The 25,768-nt window shown below is 36.1% G+C and overlaps 1 protein-coding gene and 1 non-coding gene across 10 annotated transcripts in view; both read right to left on the reverse strand.

The window, feature by feature from the left end:
• RPGR (retinitis pigmentosa GTPase regulator) overlaps positions 1 to 25,768 on the reverse strand; it is a 66,121-nt gene that overhangs the window by 36,452 nt on the left and 3,901 nt on the right. For 6 of the 9 annotated variants that reach the window (XM_003815382.6, XM_034949835.4, XM_008968351.5 and 3 more), the window contains exons 2-10: positions 25,258 to 25,383; positions 24,712 to 24,804; positions 22,879 to 22,941; positions 20,345 to 20,503; positions 18,832 to 18,981; positions 12,132 to 12,290; positions 6,175 to 6,330; positions 2,786 to 2,910; positions 500 to 685 (exon numbers count right to left, since the gene is read on the reverse strand). In XM_003815382.6, the coding sequence (XP_003815430.1) occupies positions 500 to 685; positions 2,786 to 2,910; positions 6,175 to 6,330; positions 12,132 to 12,290; positions 18,832 to 18,981; positions 20,345 to 20,503; positions 22,879 to 22,941; positions 24,712 to 24,804; positions 25,258 to 25,383 (1,217 nt within the window). The remainder of the gene's footprint in view (positions 1 to 499; positions 686 to 2,785; positions 2,911 to 6,174; positions 6,331 to 12,131; positions 12,291 to 18,831; positions 18,982 to 20,344; positions 20,504 to 22,878; positions 22,942 to 24,711; positions 24,805 to 25,257; positions 25,384 to 25,768) is intronic. The other 3 variants (XM_008968349.5, XM_034949836.4, XM_034949833.4) reach the window with 1 other exon arrangement.
• On the reverse strand, positions 9,643 to 9,772 carry LOC112438579 (small nucleolar RNA SNORA31). Its single transcript, XR_003026984.1, has one exon. It is a non-coding gene; the product is annotated as a small nucleolar RNA SNORA31 (small nucleolar RNA).

Here is a 25,768-nt window from a genome sequence, read left to right on the forward strand (position 1 = left end):
GACAAAAGAATGTAGCATTATATAAGATAATTAAGTTCTACAGATTTCTGAACAACATAACATTGTGCCTATAGTCAACAATACTGTATTGCACACTTAAAAATCTGTTAAGGGGGTATATTTGTTGTATTTTTACTACCATAATAAAAAAAAAGCATATAACAAAGTGAAAGTCCACATGCAGTTGAAAAAACAATTCAGCATTCAATGTGAGGTGATAAAATAGGACTATAAAAGGATGCTTTTATAGCACCATTGTCTATATGCAAAAGTTTTCTATAATTTAAATTTTCTAACTTGTGTCTTTAAAAAAAGCATTAAGTTTTTCTGAATTTTTCTGAATTAACTCTAAAAGTTTGTTAGCACTCAACTCTAATAATTTTATGTAGCAAATTTATCTGAGAAGACCCTTTGATTTAAAAAGAAAACAGATTTTTTTCTTCTAGTTTTCTTTGCAGTGCTAGATAATACTATTATACAGAATAGGCCACAATTGTACCCTCTCTCTTCGCCGCATACGTGCTGATAGAGTCCTCTGCAGTACATTTCCTGAGGTTAAACTGCTATACGGCAGAAAAGTCGCCACAGATAAGCAAGTATCATTTATTTCATCGAATTCAATTTCTTTTGCCACACCACGATGAGGAGCAGCAAAAATTACCATGTGACATCCACCACAAGCAACCTGCAGCATAAATCCACAGAAAAACTCATCAACATTGGCTTCAAACACAAATGAGTTTTTAACAGTTATCAGCTGTAAGACATTTATTTAGTGGTAGGCTTCCTAGACAGACTTGGTGAATCTCTCTGTCTATACGTATGTGTGTGCACAATGAGAATGTGTACACAATATGTATACAATAGGTACACAATTACCATACATATTCTTTAAACATTGTGATTGAAAATTAGAACAAGTTTAATCCACCATTTTACTTTCAATTTCAAATAATATAGAGAAAAAAATACTTGGCAAATTACATTTCTCCTTACAGTTAGAAAATGTTGTATTTTAATCTGGGAAGAACATTAAAAATGTGAAAAATTACTCAGAGAAGTTCTACTAGAAGATTTTTTTTAAAGTATAAATCAGTCTCTTGAGCTAATTATGTCTCTAAGCCTTCTTTATATGAACATTTTCTAAGTTTAATGCTTAGAAGTCCTTAGAGGAAAATAAATGCAAGTATGCGTGATTACTTGGGTGATGACAGAACAATAAAAAATGAAATCAGCATTCAAAGAATTTTGAGAAATAAATCATTTTCAAGAAAATGCTTAAAAAAAACCCATAGTGCAGTATTTTCCGTACATAGGTTCTAGATACTTTATAATGTTCTATTTTTCCTTCATAATACTTTAAAATTTTTAATTTATATATATTTTTGTATATCCCTTTAAAAAATTATAAGACTGTAATGAATAAGTCCTCAATGAATGAGGTCCTGGTTATTTCGTTCATCACTGTATACAATACTTTGTATTTCTTTTTTTTCTTTTTTTTTGAGATGGAGTTTTACTCTTCTCGCCCAGGCTGGAGTGCAATGGCACAATCTCGGCTCACTGCAACCTCTGCCTCCCGGATTCAAGCAATTATTTTGCCTCAGGATCCCAAGAAGCTGGGATTACAGGCACCTGCCACCACGCCCAGCTAATTTTTGTATTTTTAGTAGAGATGGGGTTTCACCATGTTAGCCAGGCTGGTCTTGAACTCCTGACCTCAGTTGATCTGCACGCCTCGGCCTCCCAAAGTGCTAGGATTATAGGCGTGAGCCACCGCGCCCGACCAGTACTTTGTATTTCTTATACTTAGCACACTATCTTACCCATAGTAGGCTTTCATTAAATGACTGTCAAATCAATAAATCAAAGTGTTCCATATTATGAGACACTGAGTCTTTGGAGGACAAATTTCAGTATTATCATCAAGTAAACAGAATTTTCAAAAGTCTAAACTTAACTGGCAAAAATATTAAGAAACAATACAGGTATGATGCATGGTGGTGACGTGACACTGAAATAATACATCCTTAACCTAAGAAAATTTAGCCAAAAAATTGTATCTTCAAAACTCTTTATTTTTTATTTTTTTTGAGACAGAGTCTCACTGTCACCTGGGCTGGAGTGCAGTGACACGACCTCAGCTCACTGCAACCTCCACCTTCTGGGTTCAAGCAATTCTCGTGCCTCAGCCTCCCAAGTAGTTGGGATTACAGGCGTGTGCCATCATACCTGGCTAATTTTTGTATTTTCATTAGTGACAGGGTTTCACCATGTTGGCCAGGCTGTTCTTAAACTCCCGATCTCAGGTGATCTGCCCGCCTTGGCCTCCCAAAGTGCTGGGATTACAGGAGTGAGCCACCGTGCCCTGCCAAAACTCTTTGTTTATTATCAGACTTTCTGTTGTGCAGGATTTGAGAGTCTAACATTTAATTCAGCAAATATTTATTAAAGACTACTGTGAGCAAGGTACTCTGCTGGGTGCTACACAAGATACAAAGCCTGCGGGCATGGCACAGTCCCAGCTTTCAACAGATATATGAGAACGAAGCAGAAGAGACAAGATTTCAGCAAAAAGGAAGATGCTAAAGGAGGAAAATTAGGAGCAACACATTTTCTGAATGGCATAATGTCTGACATTTGGCTTTTAGGAAACAAGTATATTTATTAGATATATATATGATACTCTTCCATACAAACATAAAATTACTTATTTTCTATGAAATACTGAAAGACTCAAATACAGTAATATGAAAATATAAACAGGGAAATGTGATGCCCTTACCAATTTAACTATAAACCTCAAAAAATTAGAGCACAAAGTAGGAATGAAGTGATTGGTAAAATTCTCCAGTCCAAGCCCTAATTTTCCGTGGCGACCATCTCCAAAAGTATACATAAGGCCGATATCTAAAATGCAAAAATAATGAAGAGAATTATAAAAGTGTTACTTGTATGGATCTATTTGTAAACAGATAAACATGTTAACTCATACTGCAATTATAATTATCCCCCTCAAATTCTGCATTGAATTTACTCTATTGATCTTTCCACACTCTCTATGGTCTCTGTGGTCCTGCATGTAACATCAGGCAATAAATATTCTGAGAATAAATCAATTAACCTTGGTGGTTTGTGAAGTTGATGACCTGTCACGCAAGGCAGTGTGTGGAGCAGCAGCAATACAGAATGAGAATTTGAGATACACATCATATATTCCAAGGGAAGGAGAAGGAGATGCTTGTATTCTGACCCCTACATCCCAACACAGTCTATTTTCCTTTTCCCCGAGGTCATTGATAGATCAGAGTTTCTCAACCTTGGCATTATTGACATTTGGGGCCAGATAATTCATGGTCGTGTGGGTCTGTCCTGTGCACTGTAGGATGTTCAGCAGCATCCTTGGCCTCCACCCACTAAATGCCAGTAGGACAACTCCATTCTGCAGTCATGACCATTAAAAAATGTCTCCAAACGTTGTCATGTGACTTGGGGAGTGGGGGATGCACAAAATCTCTACTACTGGCTTAGCTTAACTAATCTGGCTCCTGGGCTGTGGAATACTGTTGAAGTAAATGCCATAAGCCAAAAATGCTAACTAATTCCTATACCAAAACCTGGGTCCCCTCTGAAACTGGGCCCACAATGATGATGAGTAATCTTGTCACTTCTCGCCAGTTAGTCCTTTTGCTTACTGCCATAGCAGCTATTACGAACCTTCACACTCCTTTCTTCAAGCCGCTCCATCTCAACTGGGGTAAGTGCCAGGGAAGCAGAAGTAAGGGGTGTTAATATGGTTCAAAGGAGGGGAATTTTCCTCTAGTCTGGGGATTAGGGAAGGCTTTCAAAGGGAAACCTAAAGGATGAGTAGGGCTTAGCTGCATGAAGAAGGGAGCAAAGAATCTTCCAGGCAGAGTCAGCAGTACATAGAAAGCCTCTGAATCAAGAGCAAACGTGGCTCGGGCAAGAAGCTGAAAGGCAACTAATACCCCTGAAGCACTAAGGGGAGAGTGGTAGGAGATGAGTCTGAAGAGGTGAAAAGGGACTACACAGAGTGTCCTATTAGTTCAGATGAAGGATTTTTGAAGTTTTATCTTAAGGACATTTAGAAGGAAAATGAATGGTTTTAAGCTGGGAAACAACTGGGTCACCTTTGGGGACTCCTGGTTTAAGATGGCAAAGTGACTGCATACTAAGCAAATCCAAGAGAATTAACTGAAAAATCATTAGAAAGAATAATATAATTCAGTAAGGTGGCAAGTATAAAAATCGATTTACAAAAATAAGTAGATTCCCTGTAAATATGTAAGTTAGTGCTATTCAGTGTTTGGACTCTTTAGACTACTTTTTTTTTTTTTTTTTTTTTGAGATGGAGTCTCGCTCTGTCACCCAGGCTGGAGTGCAGTGGTGCGATCTCAGCTCACTGCAACCTCTGCCTCCCGGGTTCAAGTGATCCTCCTGCCTCAGCCTCCTCAATAGCTGATATTACAGGCACGCGCTGCCACGCTGGCTAATTTTTGAATATAGTAGAGATGGGGTTTCACCATGTTGACCAAGCTGTAGACTCTTACAATTCTTACTATTAAGTATTTATGTCCTTCTTTTATATCTACTCCTTATCACCTTTATCCCTTCTTCCTCCTTCTTTTCAACCTGATTTCTTTACCCAAATGTTTTTTAAGGTTTGCCTTTTAAATTTGATTGTCTTTTGCCTGAAAATATAAACCCCGATCCAAGCTGCCTGATGGCACTTTCAACCTCAGAGAGCTTTTAAAAATATGAGCCACTGGCTATAATGGGGAACTGGCAAGAGCTTGCAGATAACCCACTACATACTTCTCTTTAGTCCTGGAGGAAAAAAAAAAAAAAAATTCTACACCACTTGCCCTCTAGGGACGATTGAAGAACAAAAAGACAAACAAAATTAATGTTCAATTATTTGTGCTATAACTCTTTTTATCAGGAGTAAAGGTACTATGAAACTTTAACTAAATAATCGAATTGTATGTTAGATGACAGATTAAAAACAGTAAGTATCTACTATCAGTGGAAGATTAGAGTTGATGAAAAATGACAGTAAGGACAGATAAAATGACATTAGGAGCCTATAGCTAAGGGATACACAACAACTCTTAGTGGATGATGAATGAATAATACTTTTCATATTCTATATAATGCTATTTCATGATACGTTCTCAAGAACACTGATACTTGATCATGGGCAGGTCATCTTCTCTGAAAGCTTCTTTGGGGAAGAAGAAACAGTGTATCTTGCATTTGCTGATTCCTAGTTTCCCTAGCCAGATACCATTAGATGAGCAGTAGTTTTTTCAGGAGCTTTTTCATAGCAGTAGCTTTTTCAGAAAGAAGGAAAAAAAGTAGAAATACTAGTACATGGATTACGTCAATACACTAGATGATTTCTGACTTTCCAATGCTTCACTTCATATTTAGACAGAAATAGTGAAATTATATACCCTTTTGTCACAAAGCATTGAAAACTGTGGACTATATCAATTACCTACATATATGTGACTGAATCATTTAGGGGAGAATCTTTACTGAGTCCTACATTATTAGCAGCACATAGTTTTGAGGCTGAGAAGTGGGCTCAAAGGAACATTTCCCTGCATGAAGGAGATACCACAGAGTGGAAGAAGGTATCCACTTAGTGGTCTCTGAGGGTCCCTTCTCTCTAACACGTGGAAAGAGAAGGAAAGGAGTCATTCCTGAAAATGCCTCCAGGTGGCAAAAACATAACAACTGACTCGGCCTGAATGCAGCTCTGTCAGACTGAATAGGAAGAATGTTTTAAAATAAGTTTTTGCTTGTGGGATTTTTCCTTTTGGCCTGAGTAGAATTAAGAGCCTTCAAAATGATATAATTTCAAAAAGATTCCTGTTTTCTAACAAAGAATAATACTATGGTCTAACTTCTGACATCATCGGCCTATTGTGAGGTTCTAAATCTTTGGATCATTTACATTTATTCTAAATTGAATTAAAATAATAAAAAGTTCACAACTTTATACTTTGGAATAGTAAACATGGAATTCCATTTTTCTCAGCCATTAATTCCTTTACTTAAGTTAGATACATTCATTTCACATATAATTTATTTTGTAATAAAATATACCCAGTTCTATAAATATATAACAGAAATTCTAATCCATACCTGTTATCAAAGCTGTGTGATTTTCTCCACAAGAAATATAACTTATTGTTTGATCCCTAATATTCTCAATGACTTTGGGTTCTGAAGTTTCAAAAAGAAAAGTGCCAAGACCCAGCTGACCAAATTGTCCCAGCCCAAAGGTATACACAGCATTCTCTGAAAGGAAAGGGGCAAATACAAGACAAGGATTATGGAAGCAGACACTGTTACCATCATATCTGGAAAAACTGTGACGTTCAACCTTTTATAGTGAAGGTTAAGTGCCTCTGGGGGAAAAAAAAACATTTAAGAATACTTAATATTGAAGTATAAATCTTTCAATGATGAAGGAAGAGAAAAATGAAAAGGTACATCATTATAAAAATTATGACATGGGTATGATTTTATCTTTTATACATAACCATAGTTAGGTAAGTAACAGGTATGATACAAGGCACATAAGTCAGGGAACTACCTGAAATGTCCCCATAATTACATCAGCTCAAAAAGTACCAACTGTTGGCCAGTCGCAACGGCTCACGCCTATAATCCCAGCACTTTGGGAGGACGAGGCGGGTGGACTGCTTGAGGCCAGGTTTGAGACTGGCCTGGCCAACATGGTGAAACCCCATCTCTACTAAAATTACAAAAATTAGTTGAGCATGATGGCATGCATCTGTAATTCCAGCTACATAGGGAGGCTGAGGCACAAGAATCGCTTGAACCCAGGTGGCAGAGGTTGCAGTGGGCCAAGACTGCACCACTGCACTCCAGCCTGGGTGACAGAGCGACACTCCATCTCAAAAAATAAAAAAGAACCAACTGTCATTAAGCTAACTCACTATGTCAAATAAAAAAGTGAATAGTGTCTCCTACAGAAAAACTTCTTCCTTTTAAAAGCAGTTTATGCATCACCTAAGGTCAGGAGTTGGAGAAGAGTCTGGCCAACGTGGTGAAACCCTGTCTCTACTAAAAATACAAAAATTAGCCAGGCATGGTGGCGTACACCTGTAATCCCAGCTACTAGGGAGGCTGAGGCAGGAGAATCGCTTGAACCCAGGAGGTGGAGGTTGCAGTGAGCCAAGATCACGCCACTGCACTCCAGCCTGGGCAACAGAGCAAGACTCCATCTCAAAAATAAAATAAAATAAAATAAAATAAAATAAAATAAAATAAAAGTAGTTTAATAATCTATCTTATAAAACCCAATTTCAGAGAATTGTCTTGAGAATTAAAACTGATAGGGCATATGCTAGATTTATTCACAAGTAAAGCTTCTTCACTAGGAAATGCAACTATAATAGGAGGGGAAAAGCTTTTCTTTATATTGATATTTTGAAGTGATTCCAAAGGACTTCCAGTAACTCAGTAAATACTACGTCATATGTTTTCTAGAAATGAAAAAGTACAAAAACAGGATACATGAGTGGTGATGAAAGGGTCCTTTTAGAGACATCATGCTCCTGGCTGCTGCATTAGGAAGCACAGTGTCGATTACATTAGTCACTTCTCCTTAGTACACTGAGTTTAGTACTTTGAGTTTAGTACATTGAGTTTCTCCTATTACAGCAGGAAGGGCAAGAGCTTGTTATTCAGGCCAGAACCCAAACATTCATTATTACTAGCTGTGGCAAGCAGGTGAGTTACTTAGATTCTCTGATGTTATAATCCCTATCTAACAGAGGTGCTGACAGGATTAAAAGAGAAAACATTCAGGCAGATTTGAAAACATAATATGACATACTGTTGTAAAGAACATTTTTCTAAAAAGTATCTAATCAACTCATTCTATCAATGGGGGTTACAAATGAAAACATAACTGTCTATTGTCATGTGGTTTTACAATTTTTTCTAATAAAAATGTTTGCTTCATAAATAAGACATATAGATATTACTCCTTTAAGAAAATATGCTGTATCAAAGATATGAAGCCATATTGAGGCAATGGCAAAACAGATCTTTATTTTAATATTAAAAAACCATCTTAGTTTAATTAATAATCACATGGCATACTTCCAGTTCTAAATGTTCAGCTTAACAGTAGAATATTGGGTAAATTAAAGCAATTATCTATCTCTAGCTGACCAACAATTACTCTACATTTCTTAGGCTGTCTGATTTTAATTAGCCTGTGAAATGAGGCTGTTTAGGCAGTCTGAATCATGTTACAGAAGTTTTGTTCAGTATCCTGGTAGGTTCCCATTCAGGTGCTTGGATATTAGTGATGACAGCAGTTTCTATTTTATAAAAATGATTGAAGGCGCTCTTATTTAAGGACATTATATTTAACAACCAATAGAATTTTTGGCCATATCACCTTTGTGACATTTAACAACATAATTTAATGTTAATAAATAATATTACATTGGGAAAATAGATTTGATCAGTTAGCTTCAGATTAATATTACTGTAATTTCACAGAATATATTTGATTTCAGAACTAATAATTTGTTAACCTGTAGAAAACTTAAGTTTATCCAAACATAATCTGAAAAGTTAAGATAAATTCTCATTTGCCTCAGGACCCAGACTTCATTGTGAACCCCATCTCACAACTGGCCTTTCTTGTGTGTTGGTAACTGCTGTGGACGATTTACAAAACTACAAATATCACTCTGCCTCACTTAGTGTGTCCCAAGTTCCAGCCTCAGACTTTTTCCACAGTGGTCCATGGTTTCCCTGATCCCAAGGAGAAACTATAATCACCCTATCACTACAACCAGTTTTATTTTCTAATCTATCACGGTCATGTGCAAATATTATGTTTTAAATAAATTCATCAGAAATGAACTAAATTGTTTTTAGAATAGTTTAATGAATGATCCTCTAATAGATTTTTAAGATAAGAGTTATAGACTTTTGAAAAACAAGGCTGGGAAGGTCCTTCACAGAAACACCTAATCCAAGTGCTTTTCTTTAGTGAAAGAAATTGGAACAGGTGATTAGCTATTCTTTCCCTAAGGTCTTATAAAATATTCCATAACTCTCTTAGCAATCCAGTTTAGTATTTAGTCACACTGATGATCAATATACTCTTCAGGTCCATTTCTTCATCAGCTAGGACTAAATATTTTTAAAATTCTGCCTATACTGTGTTCCAGAACCAGGTTCCTCACCAGGGCTGGCTCATAATAAAGCTCTCACAGGTCCATGGAGAAATGTGAAAAACAGGCAAAGTAGTGAAATTTTCATACATATACATTTATACAGTTTAAGGAGGTGTCCTTTATTATATACAATTAAGAGTTTTTTATTTTGAAAATGTTCCTTATTTTATGATATGATAGTGCAGTCATGTTTTTCAATGCCCATATTTAAGCAAATGTGAATCAGAAGCTGACAACCATCTATTGGTTCTCATAATTTTTTAAACTCAAATTTTAGATTATTCTCTGGATTGTAACACAAGCTCTTCACTGTTTACAAAGTTATTTATGAACTGTAAAAATTATCTCTCCATGTTTTTTTCCCTGTATTACCAAGTTTTTCTCCTGTATTCCCCCATTCAATGTTGGCTGCCACAATCAGACAGGAAATGCAAGGACACTTCTTTCTTGCATCTGTAGTGGAAATCTTAGTGGCAAAAAATAACTGTTCCAGGTCTGTCAAATAGATGCATCTCATAATTTAAAAAACTTTACTGGTGTGTGAGATCCGTAAGCTTGCAAAAATCTGGAGAGAGCAATCAATTTCTGGAAACATTATACTTAAGCTCAGAACAAAGTCCACAGAAAGTTAAATGTCTTTAAAACCACACGAAAATATCATCCTTAAGTGCATTTATTTTAAATTAAGAATTTAAAATTAAGAATTGAGCTTTCATTAAAAGTATCATAGATTATCTTGTTGCTCTTTATAGAAAAATGTTTTATAATGAATGGTTAAAGACACTATTATTATACAATCAACATTTGTATCTGTTAAAATAACCCTGAATGACCTATTAATTCTTTCTATAGTCTTTGTATAAACTAGAGAAAATATATAACACATAAAGTTGCATTTCTGCCTATAGAATGAATTTTCAGATAATGTGTAAAAATTAATTTCAAAGTTTAATTTTTAGAATATTTTCGAAATTATATAAAATTCACTTTTTCAGCAGGAATTCAAAAAAATCTTAAACCTCAGAATTATTTCCAAATTTAGAGTATAAGTTTTGAAAAAAAATTATTTCTAACTTAGAAAAGATTCCATCTAGAAACTAAAGCTTAATAACCACGACTGGGGCTAGAACAGGAAGCTGAGGAAAAGTAACATCAGAGAAAAAAACATAAAGATAAAATATTATTCACTTACCTGGCAACATTAGGCATATCATCTTAGAATTGGATATTATTCAAAATTTGTCTACAACATTTCTAACTTTGGGCTACTAAAGATTAAGTGGTGACTTCACAAACTGTTAATTTTTTTGTGCAAAAAATATAATAATAATTCACTACCTAATTGTATTATGTACATTACTCATCTAAAATAAATCTAATGTTGAAAAAATTTGGAAGCATCAATTTAGTAAACATATTAGCAAGTAGTGAGTATATTTCAATACAGTGATCAGAATCCTGAGAAATGACATGTCATAACAAATATGAAATTCAGATCCCAAAAGTAACATTAAGGTCCTGACTTTCTTTTATTATCTGTAATTTAAAACCATACCACTTTTTAATGAATTACTATAACAGAACATACAACTACAAAGAAATCCCCAAGCTATACATTGTAAATATCACAAAGAAAAGAATTATCAATGACATATAGAAAACAGCTTGAACAAAAAGCTTCTCCAAAAGAAGGCATTTCAGGAAAAATGTCAATTTTAGATAAATATAGAAAACATATACATGAGAAAAATTGTTTGTCCCTGAAAATGAGCTAAAAATAATGTAATATGTTGCCATTAAAAATGTTAAGGTCAGGCCAGGTGTGGTGGCTCACGCCTGTAATCCCAGCACTTTGGGAGGCCGAGGCTGGTGAATCACCTGAGGTCAGGAGTTTGAGACCAGCCTTGCCAACATGGCGAAACCCCATCACTACTAAAAATACAAAAATTAGCTGGGCATGGTAGTGGGCACCTGTAATCCCAGCTACTCGGGAGGCTGAGGCAGGAGAATCGCTTGAACTCAGGAGGCAGAGGCTGCAGTGAGCCAAGATCAGGCCATTGCACTTCAGCCTACATGACAAGAGCGAAACTCCGTCTCAAAAAAAAAAAAAGTTAAGGTCATGAAAATGTAAATTATGTTAGCAGAAACAATTCAACAAGATTCATTTTTTTTCTACTTAAAAAAAATATTCCATAGACCAGAAATGTATATTAAGTACAGGAATAAAGGGTGAGAATCTTTTTTTTGTTTGTTTTTCTTTTTGTTTTGAGACGAGGTCTTGCTCTGTTGCCCAGGCTTGAGTGCAGTGGGACAATCACAGCTCACCTCAACCTCAACCTCCCCTGGCTCAGGTGATCCTCCCACCTCAGCCTCCTGAATACCTGAGACCACACCTGGCTAATATTAGTAAAGATGGGGTTTCGTCATGTTGCTCAGGCTGGTCTCGAACTCCTGGGCTCAAGAGATCTCCTGGCCTCCCAAAATGCTAGGATTACAGGTGTCAGCCATTGCGCCAGGCCCAAAAAGTGAGAATCTTAATGGAAAGAGATGCAAGGGCCACCTGACACGAGGTATCTAAGAGTCAAACTCATAGAGGCTAATAATAGAATGGTGGTCGCCAGGAATTGAGGGGAGGCCGGAAAGACGAGTTGCCGTACAGTGGGCGTGAAGTTTCAGTTACTCAAGATAAGTTTCAGAGATCTGCTGTACAATGGTTGTGCCTATACATAAAAATACTGTATTATACACTTAAAAATCTATTAAGAAGGTAGTTCTCATAGTATTCTTACCACAATAAAAAAAAAGAACATTAAAAAAATTTCATTAGCCACCACAGAACGCAGGGAACAGAACAGTGGACTCCACACATACCCGTGAGAACCACAGTATGCTCTCCACCACAGGCTACTTGGATCACCTTCTCGGGAATTTCAGACACCAGCTGGGGTGTTCTGTGATTGCCCAGGAGCTGATTGGGAAGACCTAACTTCCCATTCTCAGGTTCTCCAAACACATATAGCTCACCATCTGCTATTGAAGGAAAAGTATAGTGATTAGTGATGACATACATATGAACAAAAAGCTGGTCTTACCGTCAAAAAAAAGTTTTGACAAGGATAAATTAATACATTTGAGCTTTCTTGAGATATTTTTACTGTATGATAAAGAAATAAAGCTAGATTTTCTTTTCCCCTTGATTATTTTAATCCAATAATTTTCATGAAAAATTCATGACTACCACTACTAATAAACAACTAGAAAATTACTTTAGTGCTTTCACAAAAGTGAAGAATATCTTGTGTCTTTTACTTACTTAAAGCTCCCATAAAAACATGAATTTTGTCTTGCTCCCTATGGTATCCCCAAAACCTAGCAGTGTCTAGAACAAGCACTTAATATTTGTGGAATAAATGAATGAATAATTGCTTTATATGAAACTGGTTTTAGAAAACTCACTTATGTGTGCAGTAAATATGTTAAGTAAATCTTAAGATAGCAGACTTTACCCATTTAGATGGCACTTCCTCCAAAGACTCTTACCAAGGAGTTCCTGACACTTAATCACTGCCCTGTCCATATTAACGCTATTAATTTGCTTCTTTATTACATTTATCACACTGTATTATGACTGTGAACTTCTTGAAAGCAAGAACTTTCTTATTCATTTCTATGCAATTAACTGAGTTCTATAAAGTAGAATTTAAAAACCTTGTGTAAGTATATGATCCAATCTGAAGAATGACATGGAACATATCACCATTGGTATAAGCAAAGAGACAACAGAGCAGATCTGCTTGCTTATTCTTTGCAAGTCTCTGAGAGAACCATGATTGATCCTTGCCCAACCCCTGAGAAGGTGGCCCCTGGAGTGTTCTTTATGTGAATGATTAATGATTTTGTTATATATACCAGAGCAATGAACTATGCCAGATTAGGTTTGTCAGGGCTGCTTGCACAAACATCAACATTGATGATGTGCACCTGGCTTCATTATTGAGGGTCCTGAGTTTCAGCTGCTGTGGCCAGTTGCTAGCAGGAGGTGCCTAAATGACCAGCACCCTAAATCCCCTAGAAGCAACAGAATGGGCTTCCCTGGGCAGAGACATTCCACACATGTCCCTGTAGTTCACTGCTAAGAAAACATGCCCTGTGTGGTTTCCTAAGAGAAAGTACTAGGAAGCCCAAGCTTGACTTCTCTGGACTCCACTGCAGATGCTTATCTTTTTCCCACTTTTTCTTTTTGCTTTGTATCCTTTGCTGTAATAAATCTTATTCATAAGTATAATCTGCTATTGAAGACTGTGAGTCCTTCTAGAAAATCACAGAACTTCGGGAAGGTGTGGGACAGCCAATGCACAAGATATGCACCACTTAGAACTTGCTCAAATACCGTAAACACAGCTATATTGATTTTCTGAATTGCTCTGCACAGAAAATGAAGTTTTATGGACCACAGTTTTCTATGAAGTATTTAGCAAACACTGGCACAAAAGTGGTGCCCAGTAAGTTAGCACCCTTCCGTTTTCCCATGCTTGTTGCCTCCCATAGGAAACTGGTTCCTAAGTCCTGATGAGTCTCTCTCCATTTCTGTCTATAGATTCCTGATTCCCTTTACACCTTAACATGAATTTTCACCTGGATCAAGTTTTCCAAATGTCTTTCCTACCTCTAGTCTAACATACCCACACAATATCAGATGCATCTTCCAAAAACAAGGCTCTAATTATGACACTTCCAAATAAAAAAAAAATACATGTATCAAGTATAAACTGCAGACTGTTACAAGAGTCCTTCCATATTAGGTTCCCGGACTACTAACCAGTCATATTTCTATCTACTCCCCAACCTGGTGACTGTCTTTTGAGTCACATCCTCCCTTGGGAATTTGATGACAGCTCTATAAAAAAAGTACACATCCCAGCAGGGTGTGATGGCTCATGCCTGTAATCCCAGCAGTTTGGGAGGCCGAGGCTGGTGGATGGCTTGAGTCTAGGAGTTTGAAACCAGTCTGGGCAACATGGTGAAACCCAGTCTCTACAAAGAATACAAAAATTAGCCGGGTGTGGTGGCACGCATCCTTGTCCTAGCTACTCGGAGGAATGAGGTGGGAGGATCACTTGAGCCCGGAAGGTCTAGGCTACAGTGAGCCGTGATTATGCCACTGCACTCCAGCCTGGGCAACAGAGTGAGACCTGGCTCAAAAAAAAAAAAAAATGCACCTACCAAATTTAGCATATCATTTCAGGGGTTCACATTCCTTTAGGATCCATGATCCCTAACCTCTAAACAAACAACCTCTAAACAAACTCAACTATGCAATAATCTCCAAATACATGATTTACTTTTCTGTCTCTATATCTCTGCACATGTTTTTGTCTCTGCCTGGATTGTTCTTCCCTCATCTCTGTCTCTCTCTGAGTTGTTTCCATCTTTCATGGTTAATCTCAAATACCACCCTTTCTCTGAAATATGTCCTGACGCCCCTAACAAGAAATAATATTTTTTCTTTCTTGATCTCACGTAAGACTCTGCTATCAAATGTCTTACGTTACCAATCATGGTCTGCTGTATATTGCAGTTATTGGTCTAGCACAGTAGCAAAAAGTATGTGCTACAGAGTCAGACTGCCTTGTTTGCATGTGGATTCTGCCACTTACTGAGTCATACTGAGCAAGTTGTTCAATCACTGGGCCTGTAACATGGGGATAAAAGTGCCTATGTGATAGGGTTGTTTCATAGGAATAACCGAATTAATGCATTCAAAGGCACATAGAACACATAATCAGTGCCTGGTCATTATTAGTTGCTACCACATCCTCCTCTTCCTCTTGTATATGGAGAGAAACTGCATGTCAGTAGAAATTGTTCAGGCTTTTAGAACTGGAAAACTGGAGTTCGAATTCTGATTCTGCAACTCAATCGCAGTATCACCTTGAATAAAACTGTGTTCTAAACCTGCCTGCATATATGGAATCTCAGATACCACCACCTCTCTCCCAGAGTGGTTGGGAGATTAAATGAAATATATTCATACTTGAAAATGCTTTGTACATGGAAAAACTATACATCCTATAGTTTGACTGTAAACTCCAGAAGGGCAGGTACTACATTTTAATCAACTTGGTATTGTAAGAAATATCATTTAAAATGACTTTTACATAGTAAGTTGATGAAGTTTCTCACAGTGTCGACTTTTTAAAGTAAAATGTTTTACCTATAAAGCAGGGGTGTCCAATCTTTTGGCTTCCCTGGGCCACATTGGAAGAATTGTCTTTGGTCACACATAAAATACACTAATACTAATAATAGCTGATGAGCTAAAAAAAGAAAAGGTCTGTGCATAAATCTCATGTTTTAAGAAGGGTTACAATTTGTGATGGGCGGCATTCTAAGCCATCCTAGGCTGCAGGTTGGACGAGCTTGCTATAAAGGGTTAGAAAAGATATTTCCTGTAGCTATCAGTAGGACCTTCCTTAAAGGGGAAGGTGAGTGCTTTTAATCCATATAAAATGTTTTATTTAATTCCAAGGTCTTTTTCTTATTTATATATAAAAAATAAAATAACATTTATCACGAAGAATAAATAGGTCATTTCATATCAATTATATCTACTTCACTTAGGCCTATTAATTTTTATAAAATCTGGATTCCTCAAACTCTCTACCTGGCTCTGACAGCTACCTTCCCCAGGATTCTGATCTTAAGCACACTGCCAAGTCTCTATTCTCCAGTATCTGAAGATTGCTCCACAAATTCCTGCCCCCAGTTCCCATGACCCCAACTCATTTACTTATATCCCCTATTGTACTACACCTAATTCAGTGAATCACTGGTTGAAATGCTCAGACCCAACCATTAACATATCAGATGAAAAGACACAGCAATCAGGGATAATACCTGAAAACTCCATAGATTTTATTTATCTATAAGATCTAAAAATTGAATATTTTATATAATTTATAATATGAACTTGAATTGAGAACATGAATTTAAAACGCGAACATGAGCATTTAAACATACTAGTAGGTGAAAAATCTGTAGGAAGTCTTAAACATAACTATCTTAGTAATATGTTCTGTATTTTTATTAGGAAATAAACTATTCTGTTTGGAGGTTCCTCAAAAAAACTAAAAACAGAGTTACCATATGATCCAGCAATCCCACTGCTGGGTATATACCCAAAAGAAGAGAAACCAGTATATCAAAGAGATATCTGCACTCCCATGTTTGTTGCAGCACTGTTCACAATAGCCAAGATTTGGAAGCAACCTAAGTGTTCATCAATAGATGACTGAATAAAGAAAATGTGGGGCCAGACACAGTGGCTCACACCTATAATTCCAGCACTTTGGGAGGCCAAGGAGGGTAGATTACCTGAGGTCAGAAGTTCAAGACCAGCCTGACCAACATGGCGAAACCCTGTCGCTATTAAAAATACAAAAAAAATAGCTGGTCATGATGGTGGGCGCCTGTAATTCCAGCTACTCAGGAGGCTGAGGCAAGAGAATTGCTTGAACCTGGGAGGCAGAGGTTGCAGTGAGCCGGGACTGCACTACTGTACTCCAGCCTGGGCAGCAGAGCAAGACTCTGTCTCAAAAAACAAGAAAAAATGTGGTACTTAGGCACAATAGAATACTATTCAGCCATGAAAAAGAATGAGATCCGGTCATTTGCAATAACGTGGATGGAACTGGAAGTCATTATGTTAAATGAAATAAAACAGGCACAGAAAGACATACACCGCATGTTCTCACTTATTTGTGGGATGTAAAAATCAAAACAAACTCATGGAAATAAAGAGTAGAAGGACTGTTACCAAAGGCTAGAAAGGGTAGTGGGGTGTGTGTAGGAGGGAGGTTAATGGGTCCAAAAATTAGAAATAATAATTTCTAGTATTTGATAGCACAACAGGATGATTACAATCAAAATAATTGTACATTTTAAAATAACTAAGACAGTATCATTGGATTGTTTATAACACAAAGGATAAATGCTTGAGGGGATGGATACCCCATTCTCCATGATGTGATTATTGCCCATCACATGCCTGTATAAAAACATCTCAGGTATTCCATATATATACATATATATATATATATAGAGAGAGAGAGAGAGAGAGAGTACCCACTATACATATATCTGTAGTACCCACTATATATATATTATGTACCCACAAATATTAAAAATTAAAAATAATCCATTTTTTCTGATCTACAAATTCAACATACAAAGAGAAAAAAATAATGCTTTTCTATACAACATTTTCCTCTATCATGAAATACATATTAAGTAAAACCCCTTATACTTGAGTTATTTCCAAAATTTATAAAAAGTTGCTTTAAGTGATTAAAGTCATAAAATAATGGCTAGTGTGAAAATTACTGACAGTTCATATCAGCTGATGTAAATGAATCTCAGCAAAATGCTTAGTATAAAAGTTCATTTTATGTACAAACCTGTGAATATGCTAAAAGACATTGTACACCTTAAATGGGTGAATTGTAGGGTATGTGAATTATATCTCAATAAAGCTGAGCTTTTTTTAATTAAAAAAAGGCATAAAAACAAACCAAAGAAAAGCTCAATGTAATGCCTGTTGGTTAAGATGAACTATTCCACTTGTTCACCTAATGGCTAATGCAGAGTTCATTCACACAATTCATTCAGGCAGTTTTCTTAAAGCCCAAATATGATACAATGCTTTTACTTGGTATTTTTGTTGTTTGGTTGGCTTATTTTCCCATTTGTGTTTTTGTTTCATGAACAAAGCGAGTACAGACTATACCAACCCCAGGAGCCAAAAGTTGCCAATAAGTTGGTAGGTAGTGTTGCCTCAAGGAATGCAATCAATTCATCATTTATTCACTTTCTCCCTCATTCAATAATATTTATTGATTATCAGTTTGTTCAAGACACCAGGGATGCAGTGGTGAAAAATACTGACAAAGTCAGGTTTACTCTCCCTTGGTATCATGCTGCTACCAATTCATTGGTAACTTTAGGGGGCAGTGAAATGGGTGAATTACCACTTTCTAACCCTGAGCCTGTGGTATATGGAATAAAGAGTAAATGTATAAAATAAATATTTAAAGATTTGTCTAAGAGGGTCCATAAACTATTTCCTCTAGGTGTTTTTACTGTTAAAAAATCCCATCAATTAGATGGAAAGTCATAATCACACTTCCTCTATTATTACTAGTGTAGATAGATATAGACTATAACAGCTAGAGCCCAATGTTTCCAATATTTTAACTAAGACAGAAAAGGTTGTCAGTGGGTCAAGGAAAGGGAGAAGTTGGGAATGCTGAGAAAGTCCCACCAAAGGAAACTATATCCCATGCTGAGCTCTCTATATTCACCTAAAAAGTGATCATGTCAGACAGAGTTTGAAATTATGAACTCTTATTATATAAATGGGGAAATACTGTGACCTAAAACAGACCAAAATAATTTCATTACATGGACAACCATGGCATTATTTCTATAGAACCAGAGACTATATCATTTCATTATTAATTTAATAACAACATAGAAGTGGGAGATAACATGATGACTTCAAAATGTGTCTTACTTGTTACAAAAGCTGAATGGTAATATCCACAAGAGATCCAGGAGACAGGTTTCCCAATGGTCACTTGCTGAGGGACACAGACATTACTTACATTTTTTAAACCAATTTGCCCTTCGGAATTGTCACCCCACATAAAAAGTCTTCCATCCTCTATAAAGAAAAATAAAAGGGGGAGAAAAGGTTTTAAAAGGTAGCCAGGCTCTGAAGCTATTATACTTCCAAAAGACCATTTATTTTATAGTTCATAAAAATTATGTATCTTAACAATAAAGTACTACTAAGACATTTACACCAGCTAGCTACTTAAGAGTTCAATTTATATTGTGAAATGCTTCTATAATGATAAAGAACACAGAACAGCCTGATTGTAAATCACTTAAGTCCTGACCATATTTTTATCTCGATAGCAAAGACAGAATGCCCTTTCCTACAATCACCCTTTCCCATTCTGATGTTTCTAAACAGAAATGTTCTCCTCCTTCCAAGCAGCCTACCTGCAACTGAACTGAAAGACAGCACAGGTCACATTAGACACCTGCAGGTCAAAAAAGCCTGGAAGACCTTGCTCTTGGGAGCACTGTGGAAATGATGTTTTGAAAAGAGAACAGAAGAAACGTATTTCACTACATTTTTTTTTCCTTATAATTTAAACCTGAAAACACAGAATCTAGCCTCAGAGAATGAAGATACAATAGCATGTACAGCATCTCAAAAATAGGTAACATATAATTTCTGATACGGGTTTTGATGTCAGAAAAAGTTAATCTAGGAAAAATATTTTAGAAAGGAATTATCAAGACTTATTTATTTATATATTTTAAATAATTTACATTTTTGAAGTATTTTAATAATGCAAAACAAACAAATGAAAATAAGAACTGAAAGAAGGATGTCAAAATGCTAACTTAAGGGCTGACAAAATCTAAAGGACTGAGCTTCAGAGACAACTCTGACTTTCCTGAGAGAGTAACACCGGATGTTATACAGTCTCCTGCTTGAAACAAAGCAGCTAACCAGCAGCTTCAGTAAGATCAAGCTGATCTTGGCTCCAAATTTTAAAGAAATGTCTCATATGGGCTTTTGGTAGGGAGGGCAGAGAGGTACAATGACCGTTGCAAACCACATTTTAACAACATATGCTGCAACAGATTTCTGTGGATGTTTCTGACAGCAACTTCAGTTAAAACTGCAAGTATAACTTTAAGAGCACACAACAAAAATAATATTTAAGAATATCTAAAGGAGTAGACAGACGGCATAGCTTAGAGCTTATTTGCCAATTACTTTTTAAATGTATATTTAAATAAGCACAAATAAGCATAAAATAAGCATAAATAAGCATAAAATTGCAGTATGTCAAGATTTAAAGTTATATTTTAAATGTTTTCTGAAAGCACATAGATAGTCGATGAAAGAAAACTAAACAGCAATGCTCCCTTCGGTTTACTGAGTTGGCATATATTGATCTACAGGAAAGGAATGTGTCCCAGACTGAAAAAGAAACAAGTCTCACCAGTTAGGGCAGCTGAAGTATTAGATCCAGCAGACAGCTGCTTAATCTTATGCTCAGATGTAAAAAAGCTAATTACATGAAAAGTGTTTCTTTCTTCGGTGTCACCAAGCCCCAACTGTCCTTCATTATTTCCACCAGTTGCATATACATTGCCTCCTTCTGCACATGGAAAAGAAAACATCAATAGACTATAGAGTCCCCCTTTTTATGAGACAGGTCAGTGCATAGCAGTGATTTCCTCTATTAACAGTGAAGAAAGTTGAAAGCTATCACTATCCTATTATTTGGGAGACAACTTCATTTCATCGTCAAAATAAAGCAAAACAAGCAAGGCCACATATTTTTGTGAGATTTTAGAAATCAATCTAGAATGTAACTAGCAACTGAAATGAACAGAATGCATGGAACGTATTTATTTCTTGCTAATATTGCATGTGACCTTGTATTTTCCATTTGAAAGCTAGTCTTATTTCCCCAGTTAGGTTTCGTCTTTTCCTAAAAACAAAAAATAAAAATAACAATAACTTTAAAATTTTTACTAACTCAGGCTGATTTTGCCCTCATTTCACCCTATAATTTAGCAAGGCTTTAACTTCATTTATATATTTATGACATAGATAACTAATTTATGTGTTACAAATCTTCATTAATTTACAACTTACTGGAAATGTTTATAATCTAGGCATGATATACTTTTTATTTAATTAACAGAGTAATTAACAAACATTTTTACATACTTTAAATCAGCCAAATGCTGTTCTAAGAACTTTATTAATTCAGAGTAAAAACAAGGAAAGTAACTTCCATACTAGTTTAAAATGCAAATCTATTTTAAAAGAGATGTGTCCATTAATTTTAACTTCTGTAACCATTAAAGTTAAGATATAATAGTACAAATAAGTAAAACAAGGCAAATCCAAGAAAAATCTAATTAGAAACATGATAATTCTATGTTGTATTTATTTTAACTTCCTAGCTAAATAGGAAGGCACTATAGCACTCTGTTTAGCAGGAAAGACTCCAGAGCCAGACTGCTTGGGTGCAAATTCTGGCTTACCACTTACCAAAGCTGTGGGACCTTGGGCAAGCCATAACCTCTGTGTGCCTCATTTTCCTCATCTATAAAATGGGGATAATAATAGTACCTACTTCATAGAGTTGTTATGAAGATTGAATTAGTTGAGATTTGTAAAATTCTTAGAACAGCACTTGGCTGATTTAAAGTATGTAAAAATGTTTGTTAATTACTCTGTTAATTAAATAAAAAGTACATCATGCCTAGATTATAAACATTACCAGTAAGTTGTAAATTAATGAAGATTTGTAACACATAAATTAGTTATCTATGTCATAAATATATAAATGAAGTTAAAGCCTTGCTAAATTATAGGGTGAAATGAGGGCAAAATCAGCCTGAGTTAGTAAAAATTTTAAAGTTATTGTTATTTTTATTTTTTGTTTTTAGGAAAAGACGAAACCTAACTGGGGAAACAAGACTAGCTTTCAAATGGAAAATACAAGGTCACATGCAATTGGAGTGCACAATTTCACACACATGGAGCAAACCAGAGTTGGTGAGATGCTGAAATAATTCAAACAAATAAATGAACACACAGTCACAAAATGTTCCATGAAAGAAGTTAACACTTAATGGGATCTCAAGAAATAATCTTAAAAGGCTAAGAGAAAGAGAAAAGACACTTCAGAAAGGGAAAGGTATGGAGAGGTGGAGAGGAGCTGAGGCAGTGAAAACATCCTGAAGACAGAATAAGTGGTGGTGGGGGAGGGGCGGGGCAAGGGGCAGGGGCAGGGGGAAGGTGGTAGGAAGTACTGCTCAGTGGTCAGGTCCTGGAGGTCTAAATGTTACAGCAGCATTTGCTGAAGATACTATCCTTTCTCTATTGAATTTCCTTGGCATCTTTGCCAAAAATCAAGTGGGCATATACATATGGGTCTAATTGTAGACTCTATTCTGTTTCATTAATCTTTGTCTATCTTTTTGCCAATACCTCAGTCTTGATTACAGTAGCTTTACAGCGAGTCTTGAAACCAGGTAGTGCCAGTCCTCTGTTATTATTCAAAATTGTTTTGGCTCTTCTATGTCATTTGCTTTTCCATATAAATTTTAGAAGCACTTTGTTAATTTCTACAAACACACACACACACAAAAGCTCGTATGGATTTTGATGGGAATTATGCTCACTCACATCAACAGCCTTCTGGGTGCCTTCCACTCACCCTTAGTAAGGAAGAGAGAAGAGCAAGAACAGGAATAACCAGCCCTTAAGGTGGACACACAGGTTAGGAGATGCTGTCCCATGACAGAATCCAAGAAAAGAAGCTTTTTCTTCAGCCATTTGACATTTATGTGTATATTTGCAAAGGCAAACGTGTACTAGCCATTGACATTTTAAAAAACTCTAATTTTACTGTTGCCAAAGTATAATCTCTATTAATTTTACAAAGCCACGTTACTGGAATGAGACCTCAGTTCTCAAAGTCAGGCAGGAAATCATACAGGTTGAGCACCATACCTGTTGACACCAGGGTGTGGTTCCTTCCACAGGCAGCTAATTTCACTTTTTCAGGTTTTAGAGCTAAAAATATTTAAAATGGGACAATTATTTTATAGCAATGAAAATGAACAGTAGTCCAGGACAAATGGTAACTAAGTGATAGAACCGAGATTTAATAGCAGGCTTGTCTGATTCCAAAGTCAATGTTCTTAACGAGCAAACCAGAGGTTTTCAGAACTGGTTGTGTACCATCATAACAAGTGGAGCTTTGAATACAATATAGATATCTTAGCCCCATCCCTATGGAATCTGAGTCAGTGGGTCTGAAGCAGGGGCTAGGCATTTATATATATAATTATAAACTCCACAGGTAGGCCGGGTGTGGTGGCTCACACCTATTATCCCAGCACTTTGGGAGGCCGGGACGGGCAGATGGCTTGAGCTCAGGAGTTCCAGACCAACCTGGGCAACATGGTGAAACCCCTTCTCTACAAAAAAATACAAAAATTAGCTGGGTGTGGTGATGCATGCCTGTAGTTGCAGCTATTCGGGGAGGGGGTGCTGAGGTGGGAGAATGGCTGGAGCCCAGGAGGTCGAGGCTGCAGTAAGCAGAGATCACACCACTGCACTCCAGCTTGGGTGACAGAGCAAGACCCTGTCTCAAAAAAAAAAAACAACTTCACAGGTAATTAATATGTGCTGAGACCCACTGTATTCTATTATGCTGCCTCCTCACCAATCTGATCCATTACCTAACCTGCCATCACCGTTATCAAGCTCACCTTCTACCACATTCAATGAAAAACCGAAGACCAATATTGATAGGCATACACCTATCAGTCAAAGTTGTTCATTCATTCATCTACATATTCAAAAAACATTTAAAGAACATCTCCTAAGTGCTTGGCATAGGGGCTGCAAAAAGATGACTAAGATAGAATCCCTGGTCTCAAGGATCCCATAGTCTAAACAATCCTGTTAGCTTGTCTATTAGATAAGATATTTGAGAGTAAGGGTCATGGTCACTGTGACTATCCTCAGGTGTTTAGACTATGCTCAATAAATACTTTTTGAACACATGGAATACTTTAAAAGTTCCATAACAATTCCCATAAACAGCATGAATATGATAAGCTACACTGAAATTTTGAGCTGAAATTAAAATTAAGCCAGGAAGATAAAAAATACTGCTCTTATTGCTTCTCAAGGAATCTCCATCATCCTTTCAAGTTTAGCTGATGTTCACAGGTTATACCCAAACAGAGGTTTTGCATATAACATCCAGAAAGCTTTGTAAGGGTATTATATATCTAATATTTTCTGGAACACTCCTGATTTCAAATATTTTGTCCTGTTGTTCTTTTACACTAGTACTAATCAATCCCTAGTCTCGATGTTTCGTTTACTTCACCTAGTCACTATATAAAGCAGGATAAGTATGTTTTATAAAACCAGCAACCAAATAGAAGCATAATGTCCACAACTGTATTAAATGAGAAAAGCTCAAAATTCTAACATATGTTTGTTCTCTGTATATACAATAACAGTAATATGTAAGTAGTTTTACAAACTAACAAACAAACAAAAAAAGATGGGGGATATTCAACTGCAATACTGTAAAATCACTACTTCCTTTGTGGTCCCTGGATTTAAAATCAATCTGATTTTTAGACCCTAACATATAAAAGCAGTTCTGAATATCATATAAAAGATAAGTTAAATGCTAATAATATTCAAGCAAATGTCAGAAAATAAAGAACTAAAGGCTTTATTATTTATGACATTAAAGAACTACACAGTCAACATAAAAATACTTTATACAGTTTGTGAAAAGATAAAAAGATCCCAAACCTTTGACACATGTTGGCTTGCTGACGGCTGACTTTGATCCTAATCCTAACTGACCCCAGTTGTTACTGCCAAACATGTAAAGTTTATTATTTCCTGGTAGGAGGGAAAAAGAAATAATCAATTGAAGCATTTTTCACATAATGTAAGATGAGGTCACCACAAAGCAATAAAAAGCTATACTTTTAAAATGTCACTGCTTTTCTGTGTTGAAATAAGTTACCTTGTTCATCTATGTATAACCAGTTTCTATTAGGTGGAAAAGAGTTTCTAAAATTATACGGTAACAGGTTTTTTTAAAAAATTATATTGAAATAGATTCATTCCAAGAAAGTTGTGTGTACAGAAAATCATACTTAAATATACTAAGGAAACTTAAAATTTAAAAGATGCTCTTGATGACTTATTTTGTGAAGAATTCTCTGGCAAAGTAAAAAACAACACTTTTGATAATATTTTCAACATGTTTAAAACACAGCAGCATATCTATAACAAAATATTTAGAACTTTCTAAGTATTACTGTCCTTATTCAGGATTGTAATACTAACCGGTAACAACAGCAGAATGTTCATCTCCACATGAAAGATGTACAGGGACATCATTTTTAAACCAGAATTTACCGGGATTATTTTCAGCAAATTTACTTTTCCCAAATGTAAACACAGCACCCGAATCTGCAAATATAAGATGGTCTTTATTTTATAACTTTTACTATGTTGCCTGTTATTAAAATAACTTTTGAGTAATTTATCCATACAAACCCCTTGTCTCATGACAGCTTTGCCCCCACTCTGGCAATGTTTAAGCCTTCCTTCTTCCACCTTAATTCAGTCTTTCTTATTCCTCAGACTCCATTCTAGTTTTATCTATGAAATCTACTAAATTGAACATGTATTACTCATATACTGGTATAAAGTAAGAAATATACTATCACAAGGAAGGCAGTCATCTATTACTAATAGTTCTGCTGTCACCAAGTAGATGTCTATTCCCTGGAATGAAATGGCACAATCTGTGCTATTCTTGTTCTAGATAACACCTCATGGTCTGGCCTCTGAC

Source organism: Pan paniscus, chromosome X (genome assembly GCF_029289425.2).
Source record: "Pan paniscus chromosome X, NHGRI_mPanPan1-v2.0_pri, whole genome shotgun sequence".
Lineage (NCBI taxonomy): Eukaryota > Metazoa > Chordata > Mammalia > Primates > Hominidae > Pan > Pan paniscus.